General features: G+C 56.5%; 1 protein-coding gene across 3 annotated transcripts; it reads left to right on the forward strand.

The window, feature by feature from the left end:
- The first annotated feature begins 2 nt into the window (after positions 1-2).
- Positions 3-13,739, forward strand: EPHB6 (EPH receptor B6). 3 transcript variants are annotated; one of them, XM_034638523.1, is made up of 18 exons: positions 3-17; positions 6,448-6,519; positions 6,780-6,978; positions 7,243-7,307; positions 7,498-8,251; positions 8,989-9,144; positions 9,487-9,843; positions 9,950-10,074; positions 10,240-10,402; positions 10,660-10,774; positions 11,032-11,084; positions 11,250-11,369; positions 11,510-11,757; positions 12,005-12,181; positions 12,416-12,565; positions 12,826-13,019; positions 13,142-13,297; positions 13,408-13,739. In XM_034638523.1, exons 3-18 carry the CDS (start codon positions 6,879-6,881, stop codon positions 13,514-13,516), a joined length of 3,042 nt encoding a protein of 1,013 aa, XP_034494414.1. In that variant the 5' UTR covers positions 3-17; positions 6,448-6,519; positions 6,780-6,878; the 3' UTR covers positions 13,517-13,739. The 3 variants fall into 3 exon arrangements, 2 of the variants coding, with proteins under 2 accessions (XP_034494414.1, XP_034494424.1); XM_034638533.1 differs by having other exon boundaries at positions 12,008-12,181; XR_004619027.1 differs by lacking the exon at positions 13,408-13,739 and having other exon boundaries at positions 12,872-13,019; positions 13,142-13,283.
- The last annotated feature ends 482 nt before the right edge of the window (positions 13,740-14,221 follow it).

Genomic DNA, 14,221 nt, shown 5'->3' on the forward strand with positions numbered 1-14,221 from the left:
AGTGCGGCCGGCGGAAGGTGAGCCCCGGGGTGCCAGGCGGTGTTGGGGGGTGTGGGCGGGCGGTGTGCCTGGGAACTGAGGCATCAAGGTCTGCAAAAGTAGAGGGGCCCTCCGGACTGGGCCTCTGCAGATCCTTGGGGGCCTCCTGGGGGTAACACTGAGTAGCCTTCCCCAAGGCGACGATGGGTCCGTGGGGGGAGCGAAACTGGCCAACCTGTCTCCCCGACCTCTGGCCGGCCATCACTGACACCCCCATTACCCTTGCTGCTGCGATCCCCCAGTGTCTCCAGAGACACTGCTCTGGCTCTGGCTTGGGGGTCCTGATGTAGGGGTCCTTGCCAAGACCGGACTTCCCACGTTCTGAAAAGGATTGCTCACCCTTCTGACTCCAGTGGCATCTCTGCAATCCCCGCGGAGCTGGGAGGAGCAAGGAGGGTGATCCCACACCTGCCCCCAGCTCCCCCACCCCCACTGCCACCCAGAAGCCTTAGAGTGGAGAGAAGGCTTGGTTCATGCTCCCCAGCCATAACCCCCAAGTTGCAACCAAAGTCTCCTGCCTGCTGCCTGCTGCTGCCCCAGCGCCACCCCCTCTCTTTACATCTGCGTGCTTGGCCCTACCTGCCCTACACCCCCATCCACCAATCTTGGCTGTCTGGCATCTTCTCTCCTCCCATCCCTGGGGGAGCTGGCCGGGGCCCAGGGTAGCCGATGTTGTAATGTCCCTGGCAGTGCCCATGGAGAGAAGCGGCTGGGCCTGTTCCCAATAAGTTAACCAGGGCCAGGCCCTCCGCCCGCCAGGAGAACTTGACTCAGGTTCTAGAAGGGGAGATGCTGGTTGGGTGGGAAGGAGCTGTGGCATTGTTGGCAGTGCAGGGAAATGTCCAAGTAATGGGTCTTGCAGGATTGAGACTTGTCATTTGTCGAGGGTGCTGTTCGCAGGGCCGCTTGGTTCTCTCAGGGCAGTGGACCTTTTTTCTTTGCAGGAAGTTTAGGGTGGGGGGCTTCTGTGTACCTACCTAGTGGCTGAGAGAGGAGGACTCCTCTGGAGTCTGTTGGTTCATTTGGGGTGCAAAAAGATGGCTGGCGGGGAGCACTGTGTCCCCAGCTTGCCTAGGAGCAACAGGCAGCAGGGGTCTGAGCATGGCAAGGGCAGAACATTCCTCCTCGGGGCCAGCTGCCCTTCCAGCTCCTCACCGTCTCCTAAGCTGGGCCCTGAGTCCTGTGTCCCCCTGCATGGCTCACTAGGGGGAAGGGGGATGGCGAGGTTTGCGGGTTTGGTCAGCTTCGGGTTTCCCTTTCTCTACTTCCCTGTCCGCAGCCTCTCCCAGCCCACATGTTTCTGCAGCAGCAACTCCCGGGCAGAGCCGCTGACAGGCTGACTAGGGGCAGAGCAGGGACAGACCCGGGGTGAGGAGAAGGGCTCAAGGGCGTCAGTCACCAGTGTGAGGAGCGCTCTGGATCCGCTCGGATGTGCGTGCTCACACACTCACACACAGGCACACATGCGTGTGCACGCACACTCACGCGCGCACACATCCCTCCCAGCTTGCGTGCAGCTCCATACCCACCTCACTTCACACGCATTCCCTTACATACTCCCACATTTGCTCCCACAGGCACCGGTCCTGGCTCTTGGGGGCTTCTACAATCTTCCATTTACTCAGCTCTCATGGACACGTCCTGACTGTCCCAACACCCTCCCTTAAGCCCTTTTCCAAAGCCACGCGTATGCCCCGGTCAGTGCACAGCCTGAGTGGTTCATTCTAAGTGGCTGTCTGCCACTCCCAGACACTGCCTGCATCTTAAAAGCCTCCCCCAGCTCCACAGCCTGGGAGTGGGAGGCACTTTCTTCTGCATCTGCGTGCTCTGGGGGACAGTCCTGGAGGCTGGAGGCCTCAAGGGACACAGGGCTCTCCTCTGCTAGGTAATCCACAAATTGGCTTCTCGAACCAGGGCAGCAGGGGCGAGAAGCACCGGAGGACAGCCACCTCCTCACTGTCTGCTTGGGATGCCGCTGTAGGGCTGCGGATCCTTCTCGAGGCGGGCGGACAGAGCTCCAAGAGACGGAGACCATATCCAAGGTGGAGATTAAAGGGTAGCAGCATTAAGCTGAGCAAGGATTATACTGGAATTTCCTGGGCGTTTAACAGCTGCAGAACAGGACGGAGGACAGGGCCTGTGGTGCTGACCTCTCCCACGCTGACCCCGTGGCTGACAGGTGTGATGGCCAGCCCAGCAGCCACGCCACACATTAACATTGGCCCCTTTGCCCTTGGGACCTCTCTCCCCCTGCTGGGCCCCGCAGCCTGCTTCGCCTCTCTGAATGTTCCTGTCCAGGCTCATTTTGCAGGGATGCCCTCCTCATGTGTCCCCCGCCCCCCTGGTCCCCCTTGGCCCTTTAGAGCCGCAGTCCTTTGCCTCACACCCAGTCAGAGAAGCATGATATTATCAGTGGGGCAATTTGAACTTCTTCGGAGAGAAGCTTAAAGAAAATCCAGGGATAAAAGTTATTTTGCTCATTCATTCCCAACTCCTACTGTCTCTTTATCTCTGCTTTCTCCTTCTAGATGAAAATTTCTAGATTGTTTCGAAACCTAGAGAGAGAAGGGCGGGGAGGATAAAATGTAAACATACGCTATGCTAGTCTAGGTTTTAAAAATATTTTCCCTTTTTTGTTGTTTAGATGATAATTATGAGATTTTGTTTTAATTGTAAAAATAAGATATGCTCGTTGTAACAAGAAAACCCATTCAAATATACGTAAGACTAAATTAATAATCCCCCCTCTGCCACCGTTCATTTCTCCCGCCTACAGTAACCAATTTTAATGGCCAGTACATTTTCTGCCGTACCTTCCTCCAAGCTTATTTGGCTTCTGTTACTTAATTTTTTTAAAAAACTCATTTTGTGGATTGAGGTGCATAAACTATTTTAAACCGTCTCAGTTTGTTCATAAAATTATCATATTTAACATTTCAATTGGAGGACAGTTAATTTTTAAAATTCCTACAGATTTACTCATTTAATTTATTTTTAAATCTTTCATTTTTATAGAGAACAGAACTCAGAAGCTATGCTGCATAAGCTAAGAGTGTACACATCTTTAATCTTTGCCAGTTTCTGGAAACAAAACACAATTTTGATGCCTACGGACTGTCATATTTTTATAAACCAAAGAAATGTCGCAGGCTTGTGGCTGCGTGTCGCTACTGTAGCAAAAAGATGTAAAGTGATACATGTAGAAAAGAAGCTGAGAAAAAAAATGTGAAGTCATAGAATGCAATTTTTGTCATCTGAAATTGTGTCAAATCAGTCTTTCTGAGCTACCATTTTCCATCCACATTTCTGCTGCTTCTGGTGTGTTATATTTTTAAAACCATATACACATCTGAAATTTGAATGTTTTCCTGATTGAGATAAGTCTTCTGCTCTTTCATGGGCGAGAGGATTTCTAAACACTGACCAATGCCTTTCGTGAGCTGGAGAAGACAGCGGGATCCGAAGCAGGCCTGTCCCCCCTCTGTGTTGAGGGAGGGATGCACTCGGCTGCTTCCAGGACACACTCCTAGACTGAGCTCAGACAGATGTCCTAGTCCTCAACCACTGGAGGCACCTTTGAAAATCAAGTTCTAAGTCCTGCTTGTTCAGTATTCCAGGCATGTGGATGGAGCTGCGTGTTCTTGTCACTTACATTTCTGCCTTTGAAACTTGTTTCAAAAGAATCTGCAGGAGTAGGAATTAGCTGACAGCAATTTCTTCCATATCTTAAAGTTTCGTCTTTCCTTGTTTTTATTCTTGCTGAAGAGGTACACCGAGTTCTTTTTACATATATTAAAAAAATAAGAGACTTGAATTTATCTGTTTTGTCTGACAAGCAAGAATTGACCTCACGTCCTAGTCTCACTCAACCACAGTTTTTTTCTGAAGGAACTTGTTTATAACCTTCAGTCTTCTGGATCCAAATCTAAAAGAGGTCCCTTCCAACAGCAAGGAACACTTCTGGGCACTTGAAGAGCCTCAACCATTTTTTTTAATGAATATCTTGGTTCTTGGTAAAAAAAAAAAAAAGTTTTTAACAATTATGAAAGTGGTGGTCCACATGCAATGTCTCCACTTAATTCTTCCCTTTCCGATGCCTCTTGAGGACAGAAGCTGAGTGGCTTTAACATGTTCCCTAATTGCTTTTGCTCTTTTCTGGATCCTCTGGAGAGAGGCCAGCTTCATGTTGTCATTAAGACGCACACTGAAGCTATGCATACACGCCCTGCTGCAGCCACAAGCCACTGTGTTGCCTGTATTGTGGGTCATCAAAGCAAACACTTTGCCATTCCTCATCTTCTAGAATGTTCCATAGTGGACAGCTGATAGGATCTGCAGTGCATCTCTTCCCTCTTGGTTTGCTGCCTCTCGAGAAAGAAAAAAATTTCATTGAGATGCATCCAAAGTATTTATTATTCCTTCTCCATGATGATCTGTCTGGTTATAAGTTTAGGACGATGTGGTGCTTACAGTTCCCTCTTTGTACAGATTCCAGTATCCATCCGTCTTCTGACTGAAAGAGGCTATTTTAGAGAATATCTGCTGGGCAAATGATAGAATAGCTTTCATTGTTTAAAGACATTTTGTTGGCATTTTCAGCCCTTGGTAGCAGCATTCCTGAAGACCCTAGGATTCTGGGCAGTCTGGTCTGCCTTAGTGTGTCAAGCCTGTCTCCCAATTAGGCCGTTGAGCATTTGGGGGAGGCACCTGTGACATATGTTACTTCAGGGTATTAGTTAAACAGCCGTTGGTGTTGGGGCCAGGCTTCATTACTTCACGATCTCCCTGTTTTTCTTTGAAATATTTCACCTGTGAATGCTTCTAGCAGCGGTCGGGACAGCATTGGCAAAGAACCTCTGCGTCGTAGGAATCATTTGCCGTATACAAATGCTTCCTTTCTTCTGGCTTTATTGAGATGCAATCGACGTGTAAGCTGAGGGTGTACAACCTGGTGATTTGGAAATGCTTCTTACTTGCCTCCGTGCGCTGTAAGGTAAACTCTGTGTCCCAAGTAGGGTTCTGGTGGCACGACAGGTGCATTTCAGTGGTTAGCGGCCCGGTGCCCGTTATCCACCAGCCCACCGGCTTTTGTAATAACCACATGGAGATGACACTGATGGCTTCTTCTCGCAACAGAGCCCATGTTACCGGGACAAATTAGATTAGCAGGAATCCAATTATGATCTTCTGATTTATCAGAGTCAAACAGTGTCATAGTTTGGTTTCAACTTCATTGTGAAGTGTGCCGTTTTCAGGAGTGCTGCGGGTCACGCGGCCACAGCTCTCGTGGCTGAAACAGATTCCAGTTTCCAGCTGCTGTCTCTTCTCTCTGTCTCTCAGTTCCATGTCTTTGAATGACCTGCTTCTTATTTTCTTCTCAACAGAAATCAGTGGAATGGACGTCTCTTGTCCATGCAACTCACAGACTTTTGAGACTCAGTCACAAGGGGAGAGATGGGTCACCACTAATCTCTAGACCAACAAAGGAAGGTCTGAGCCCACTTGTCTTCACTGTGACCCGGGAGGCAGCCGTGCCCCACAGTCACGTGCTTGGGAGCTGGACGGGGTGCTTGAATACGGATGGCCTCCTTAACTTAATCAATGGGGAACATACTTGACACTGTTCTGCACGGACTACTTTCACTCGGGAAATCATCTTCATAATCAGCGCATAAGCAGTAGCCCTCACTCTTTTTTAAGGTTGTGCCATCATTTATTAAATACCCTCCCGTTGACGGACAGTTACTTTTCCAGTCTTTTCCCTTGCAAACAATTCTGCAGCAAATATCCTTGTTTGAACATCTCTGCAAACAGACCCAAGGATGCAGTACCTAAAGGACAAACCCTTAGAAGTGAAGCTGCTAGTCAGGCATCGACTGTCCTCCCAGGAAGATACACCACTTTGAGCTCATAAGCACCGTGAACGCAGACAGCCTAGCTCTCGTACCTTCTTCAACCCAGTGCATTATTAATCTCGTAGGACAAGTTGGCACTGCTGTTTCCACGTTCTGTCCTTTCATTGTGAGCAAACCAGAAGCCTTTTTTCATATACATACATTTATGTTTCTTTAAGCCGTAGAGGAAATGTGTGGAGAGAGGACCGTTGTCTACACAGTGGAGGCATGCCAGACCCACATAGCTCTGCCCTTTCTCTGTGCTGGCTCCTTTACCAGTTGCAATCTTTGCTCCAGTGTTCTTCTCGCTCCTGTTCTCTCGTCTTCCCTCACATCATACCCCACAGCTCTCTCCCGTGGTCCCCCTCGCTCCGCTGCCTATCTGTATTGTCCAGAGTGTCCAGGACTGATGCAGGTCAGGAGTGTTGGGGAGGGGGGATCGTGTGTCCCCAGGGAAGGAGTAGCTTCCACTCTGCTTGTTTTAATGAGAAGAATCTTCTGACTTCCAATACAGGGTAGCTCGAGGAGGAGGAGGGGAGAGTAAATGAAGAGAAAGAACTGAAATAGCTCCTTCCAGAAGAAAAGGGTAAGATTGGCCCAGAACTCTCCTGTGTTCTAAGAGGGAGGGGCTGTAAGACATGCTCAGAGATGTGTCACCTGCAGGATGTAGGGAGGGAGTGACTTACCACATGGCCCTCTAAGATGGTGGACTTGGCACAGGTCGGGAGAGAGCCTGCTTCCAACAGGCCCTTACCCGGTGGTTGGTGCCGGGCTAGTTTGAGAGCTATCTATGCAGCAATGTAGGTACCTGCCACCTGCCTCTTCTGGTCCTGTGTGTCTCCCTAGGAAGCAAGCTTGGCTGCAGACCCCAGTCTTAAAAAGCAGCAGCCCTGCCTGGGAGCAGGGTGGTGGCCAGGGCAATGGTGGGAGCCCTGAAGACGCCCCATGGCTGCTGAGGGGGCTGCCCGGTCAGGAAGCGGAGTGGCGGGCATGGTGTGCAGTCTCTGGGTGCTGGTGCTGGGGTCCTCAGTTCTGGCTCTGGAAGGTAAGAGGGAGGCGAGACTGGAGAATCCCTACGTATCAGCACAGGTGGGGAATGGGAAAGATTCAGAAAAGGCAGAAAAGACTGAAGACATCAAGAAGGGCAAAGGAACGGGGAAGATTCCAGAGAAAGGCTCCTGACAGAGAGCTGTGCCCCTGCTGGTGAATTAAAAGGACCAGGGAGGGAAATTGCTCCTGGGGTGGGGTGAGGGTCAGCAGTCCTAGCTGCAGGCGCGGCTGTCGAGTGCCCCTTCTTATCTCCGGCCAGAGGTACTGCTGGACACCACTGGAGAGACATCTGAGATTGGCTGGCTCACCTACCCACCAGGTGGGGTGAGTGTCACTCCTTCATTCCCCGCCCCGTGCAACTCCCCGACCCTGTGCCTAGTGTGGGATTTGGGAAGGAAGCCCCGGGTAGACACTAATGGAGTAGGAATCCTTCCTCCTTCCCCCCAAGGAGCAGGACTTGGGGGTCTACTTATCCACGTTGCCAGCTAACAGTGTCTCCCCGTCCTCCCTGCAGTGGGATGAAGTGAGCGTTCTGGACGACCAGCGCCGCCTGACTCGGACCTTCGAGGCATGCCACGTGGCGGGGGCCCCGCCGGGCACCGGGCAAGACAACTGGCTGCAGACACACTTTGTGGAGCGACGCGGGGCGCAGAGGGCACACATCCGACTGCACTTCTCCGTGCGGGCATGTGCCAGCCTGGGTGTGGCCGGGGGCACCTGCCGGGAGACCTTCACCCTTTACTACCGCCAGGCTGAGGAGCCCGACGGCCCCGACAGCGTTGCCGCCTGGCACCTCAAACGCTGGACCAAGGTGGACACGATCGCAGCGGACGAGAGCTTCCCTGCCTCCTCGGCCTGGGCGGTGGCCCCGCACGGGGCCGGGCAGCGTGCCGGCCTGCAGCTCAACGTCAAGGAGAGGAGCTTTGGCCCCCTCACCCAGCGTGGCTTCTACGTGGCCTTCCAGGACACGGGGGCCTGCCTGGCCCTCGTGGCGGTCAAGCTCTTCTCCTACACCTGCCCTTCCGTACTCCACGCCTTCGCCTCCTTCCCTGAGACGCAGGCCAGTGGGGCCGGGGGCGCCTCGCTGGTGGCGGCCGTGGGCACGTGTGTGGTTCACGCAGAGCCAGAGGAGGATGGAGGCAGCGGCCAGGCAGGGGGTAGCCCCCCCAGGCTACACTGCAATGGGGAGGGCAAGTGGATGGTAGCTGTTGGGGGCTGCCGCTGCCAGCCGGGGTACCAGCCAGCCGGCGGAGACAAGGCCTGCCAAGGTGAGGCTCTGCTCCTGTGCATTTGCCCAAGATCTCCTCACCTCACCCCCAACTTGGGACACCTCTCCTGAACACCTTAAAATTTCATTTTGTCCCCCAAAAGATCAAGAATAAGCTATTTTAGGAAAGGACTCTTGTTTTCTCCAGATTTATTTTCTAAAGCACACAAATTTGGTGTCATGTGCTCGTCTCAAATTTCTAGAACCTTCTGGAGGCTTCCACAGCCATCGCTGAGCGCCCTAGGGCTGCAGGCCTGAGAAGTGATGGAGATCAAAAGGAGTTAAACTCCTGAGCTATCTTGGGATGGGTCCTTTGACCCTATTTGCCATCTAGTTAGGAAGGGATCATCACGGCCAGGTGACCGGGATGCAGGTAGGAGAAGGCAGTGGAGACCAGCTAAGGGGAATCCTGCTGCAGGGTGGAGGCTCCCGAAGGCCCTTGCACAGGGAGGTCATACAATCAAGCCAGACTCCTCTATCTGGTGCTTGGCTTGCCCATAGCCCCCACTGCACCTCATTTTTTCCATCTGTGGCAATGCAGTTCTACCCCAGTGGCCGTGGAAATAATCTCTGCCTAAGGGAGGGAAAGAGGGAAGAGGGGGGTTGGTCTCAGGAGGACAGGAGAAACAGCCCTGGGGAATGGAAGGCTGGGGGCATGTCTGTGTGCTGGCATATGGTGGGGCTCAGGAGGCAGTGGAGGGAGTGAGCCTAATGTCTCTGCCCCATTCTGCCCCCCAGCCTGCCCTGAGGGGTCCTACAAGGCCTTGGCTGGGAACGCGCCCTGCTTACCGTGTCCTGCCCGCAGCCAGGCCCCCGATCCTGCAGCCCCTGTTTGCCCCTGCCTTGAGGGCTTCTACAGGGCAGGTTCAGACCCCCCAGAGGCCCCCTGCACTGGTGAGTCCCCCCACCAGCCCCAGGGGTGGAAATGGGACTGCAGGCGGCAGAGAAGGGGAGCCTGAGGGCAACACAGTGGGGCTGGTTTGCATTTGCGGTGACTTTTCTCCTGTTCATTTTCTCCCTCCACTCACCTCCTTCTCACCCTGACCCCATCCACGCTGGCCCTCTCCTGCCTCTCCTCCCACCTGCCTCTGCTTTCTGGTCCCCACGCCATGCTCTCGGTCTCCTCCCCTCTGACTCCTTCCTTCCTTCATTACCCCCACCCGTCCTCCTTCACCTGGACTCCCACCACCCCTTCCTTTCCCGGCCCTTCTCGCTGCCCCCTGCCGGGCTCCCCAGGCCCTCCGTCGGCTCCCCGGGAGCTTTGGTTCGAGGTGCAAGGCTCAGTGCTTATGCTGCACTGGCGCCTGCCTCAGGAGCTGGGGGGACGAGGGGACCTGCTCTTCAACGTCGTGTGCAAGGAATGCGGAGGCCACCAGGAGCCGGGCTCGGGCACCGGGGGTGCTTGTCGCCGCTGCAGGGACGAGGTGCACTTCGACCCCCGCCAGAGGGGCCTGACTGAGAGCCGAGTGTTAGTAGGGGGGCTCCGGGCCCATGTGCCCTACATCTTGGAGGTGCAGGCTGTGAACGGGGTGTCAGAGCTCAGCCCCGACCCCCCCCAGGCTGCCGCCATCAACGTCAGCACCAGCCACGCAGGTGAGCCTTACGCTCTGCCTGATGCCTTACCTTGTCTCCTTAGAAGGCCCTCCCCTACTCCTGCTGCCGGGCCCCTGGAAACCCGCCCCCTAACCCCCCACCCCAGTTCCCTCTGCAGTCCCTGCATTGCACCAGGTGAGCCGGGCATCCAACAGCATCACGGTGTCCTGGCCACAGCCGGACCAGACCAACGGGAACATCCTGGACTACCAGCTCCGCTACTACGACCAGGTGGGGCGGTGCGCAGCAGGGCTGGGGGGAGCTCGCAGTGCCCCACGGTGGGGCCAGAGATGGGGGAGGTGGGCCAGGACGGAGAGGCGCCAAGAAGCCTGAGGGTGGGAGCAGGGGTCAGGAGCTGGGGCTGGGCAGCAGGGAGTGAATGGCTGTCACCCCCAGGCAGAAGATGAATCCCACTCCTTCACCCTGACCAGCGAGACCAACACGGCTACCGTGACACAGCTGAGCCCTGGCCACATCTATGGCTTCCAAGTGCGGGCGCGGACTGCCGCAGGCCACGGCCCCTATGGGGGCAAGGTCTATTTCCAGACGCTGCCTCAAGGTGAGAGGGAGCCTGGATGGGGAGGGGGAAGCACCAGGGGGTAGGGAGCCAGGGGCCCCCCCAGGCCTTGAACCCTCATCCAGAACCCTCCAGACTAGAGGCCGTGTGGGTAGGAGGCCGTGAGGGCAGTCTCATGGCTGACCAACTGGCCTTTGGGTCTGTGGGGGGGGGGCGTGACTGGGTGCCAGGGAGGGTGTGTAGGTGCACGTGCTTGTGAGGCCTTGCCCACATGTGATCCTGGCTGGCTGCTTCCTCAGGTGAGCTGTCCACCCAGCTTCCAGAGAGACTCTCCTTGGTAATCGGGTCCATCCTGGGGGCCTTGGCCTTCCTCCTGCTGGCAGCCATTACCGTGCTGGCTGTTGTCTTCCAGAGGTGAGCCCTTCCCAGCCGTGTCCCCACACCACTTGACCCGCAGCACAACCCCACGTCCTGGCAGCCCCAAAGCCCACTGCAGAAGCCACCTCCGAAGCCCACCTCCCCTCACTGGGCCCCTTCCCCTGGGCCCATGCGAGGCGGGAAGGGGGGATCCAGCAGCCCTCAGTCCACGGATGCCTGGCTGGAGAGTGGCCTGCATGGGGGCCGAAGGGAGGAAATGGGGGTATCATTCCAGGGCTCTGGTTTGTCCTCAGGAAGCGGCGTGGGACAGGCTACACAGAGCAGCTCCAGCAGTACAGCAGTCCAGGTGTGCGGGAGGGAGGCTGGGGGCTGAGCGCAGCAGGCAAGGCTAGGCTCCCCCAAGGTCCGGGGGTGCTCCTCGGCCTGCCGTTGTAAGAGGGCATGCCTGGGGTGTGTGGGCAGCCTGGCCTCGTACCGCACCCTCAGCATGTACCCCATTTGCCTACAACAGGGCTTGGGGTGAAGTATTACATCGACCCTTCCACGTACGAGGACCCCTGCCAGGCCATCCGAGAATTTACCAGGGAGGTGGATCCTGCATATATCAAGATCGAGGAGGTCATTGGGGCAGGTGTGTAGGCGCAGAGGAAGGGGACAGGAGGGACTGGAGCCCCCGTGAGCCTTCCCTGGCAGGATCCCCTCTAAACAGGGCAGGACACCGCGAGCCAAGGTCCTTCCTCACTACCCTCCCACCTGCACCTGTTCTCCCAGGCTCCTTCGGAGAAGTACGCAGGGGCCGCCTGCAGCCCCGGGGACGGCGGGAGCAGGCCGTGGCCATCCAGGCCCTGTGGGCTGGAGGTGCCGAGAGCCTACAGATGACCTTTCTAGGCCAGGCTGCCGTGCTGGGCCAGTTCCAGCACCCCAACATCCTGCGGCTGGAGGGTGTGGTCACCAAGAGCCGGCCGCTCATGGTGCTGACGGAGCTCATGGAGCTGGGCCCCCTGGACAGCTTCCTCAGGGTCAGTCTGGCCTGGGGGCGGGCAGGGGGCCTGCGGTCCAGGGAAGTTTGCCGTTCTCAGCTGTCCCGGAGACAGAGACAGAGCCCTATTTCTTTGCTCCCCCACCTCCCCTGGTCCTCATCCTTCTCTCCCAGGCCATTTTCTGATTCCCTGAGCCCTTCTCCCTCTCCTGCTGATGTCTGCCTGGCAGTGCATGGAGGTTCCCTGCCCGGCCGCTGGCGGCTGACCTCTGCCCCCTGCCCCTCAGCAGCAGCGGGAGGGCCAGTTCAGCAGCCTGCAGCTGGTGGCCATGCAGCGGGGAGTGGCCGCCGCCATGCAGTACCTGTCCAGCTTCGCCTTCGTGCACCGCGCGCTCTCCGCCCGCAGCGTGCTGGTAAACAGCCACCTGGTGTGCAAAGTGGCTCGTCTTGGCCACAGTCCTCAGGTGAGAGCACAGTCTCAGGGGCTCAGCCTTTTCCAGAGGGTGCTGGCCGGGGAGCCCGGCTCCCGGGTGCGTACCACCGGGCGCGCGTTGTGGTGTCTGAATGGAGGAATGGAGCCCGCCTGTGCTCCCCCTAGGAGTGCACCCTGGGCAGACGTGGCGACCCGTAGGAGTTGCCCAATAAATGTGACCCCTGCTGTAGTTACTGCTACTGTTGCTTCTAACCCCACCCCTCAGGGCCCAAGTTGTATGCTTCGCTGGGCAGCCCCAGAAGTCATTGCCCACGGGAAACATACCACCTGCAGTGACGTCTGGAGCTTCGGGATAGTGATGTGGGAAGTGATGAGTTATGGAGAGCGGCCCTACTGGGACATGAGTGACCAGGAGGTGAGCTCTTGACCTAGACATTGCTGATTCTCCAGCCCCATCCTTCCAACCCACCAGCCTCACAGGCTCATACATTCGTAGCTTCCATTCTCTAATCCACTGAGGTTTTAAGCTGTCTTGGCTTCCATATTTTTTCAGTTCCTTCCCCACTCCAACTGCATGCTCCACCTGATCCCAGCCCACCCGATGACCTAACAAACAGAATATGCCTTTCTGCCAGCAGTAGCTTCCCATCACTATGTTCTTCTACTAACCCCCAGGTGCTAAATGCAATAGAGCAGGAGTTCCGGCTTCCCCCACCTCCAGGCTGTCCTCCTGGACTACATCTGCTTATGCTAGACACTTGGCAGAAGGACCGTACCCAGCGGCCTCATTTTGACCAGCTGGTGGCTGCGTTTGACAAGATGATCCGAAAGCCAGACACTCTGCAGGCTGACGGGGGCCCTGGGGACAGGTCTGGAGATTGGGACTGGAGTCCGGGACAACCAGGGAGGGTAGAGGCAAACCGGAAAGCAAACTGAGGAGAGGGGGCTAAGATGAAGGGGAAATGTTGACCACCCCCCTTCCCCCACTCAGACCCTCCCAGGCCCTTCTGAACCCTGTGTCCCTGGACTTTCCTTCTCTGGACTCACCCCAGGCCTGGCTTTCGGCCATCGGACTGGAGTGCTACCAAGACAACTTCTCCAAGTTTGGTCTCTGCACCTTCAGTGATGTGGCTCAGCTCAGCCTGGAGTAAGCGGGGAGAGGCGGGGGTGGGGGTTCCGCTGGCCTCCAGGCCAGGGGTCCTGCCGGGGATCTCAGAGAAGCCGGCCCAGACCTGACCCGCTCCTTCCCCACACCAGAGACCTGCCCGCCCTGGGCATCATGCTGGCCGGCCACCAGAAGAAGCTGCTGCACAACGTCCAGCTCCTGCAGCAGCACCTGAGGGGGCTGGGCTCAGTGGAGGTCTGAGGTCTGAGGCCTGGGCGGGCCCCTGGGAGCGGACGGTGCCTCTGTCCCAGCCCCCGACGCAGGCCCACCCACCGAGCGACGTGGAATGCTAGAGCCTGTCTCTGTCTTGGCCTAGGCTAGAGGCCCCGGCCACACTACACCGGACCCTCTGGACGCTTCACTCCCTTGTCCTCCGCCCTCCTCCTCCCTCCCCCACATTAAAGGGAAAGAAGAAACTTTGCAAGTTGGAGGTGTGGTGAGACCTCAGTCTGCAAGGAAGGGCTGGGAAGGCCTTGCAGGAGGCACCCAGGCCGTTGCCCACAGGCGACAGCACCCCGCTGAAGGCACAAGGGCGCAGAGCAGGGAACGGCTTTATTGGAAGGTAGAAGGTGGCAAGACTCAAGCAGCTTCACCCCACCCCCAAAGCGGTGCCTGTCCCCCTCACTCACGCTTTCCAGAAGCCTCCCCCCAGCGGTCTGGAGCACCCTGGGAAGGGCTGTCCCCTTCCCACCGTGACACTGGGGTAGAGACGACAAGCCTGTCCTTAAAGTGCTTTGCTCCGACAGTACAGAGTTCTTCAGTAAGGCCGAAGAGCCTTGCAGCCCGGTCTTCCCCGTCACCAGCCCGGTGCCCGGGGTGAGGTGAGGGCCACCTCCCTCCTTGGTCTCCGTTCGCCCCAGAGCTGAAGGAGCAGTGGAACCTGGGGCGGTGTTTCCCAAGCGGCAT

This window comes from Ailuropoda melanoleuca, chromosome 1, assembly GCF_002007445.2.
Source record: "Ailuropoda melanoleuca isolate Jingjing chromosome 1, ASM200744v2, whole genome shotgun sequence".
In the NCBI taxonomy this organism is placed as follows: Eukaryota; Metazoa; Chordata; class Mammalia; order Carnivora; family Ursidae; genus Ailuropoda; species Ailuropoda melanoleuca.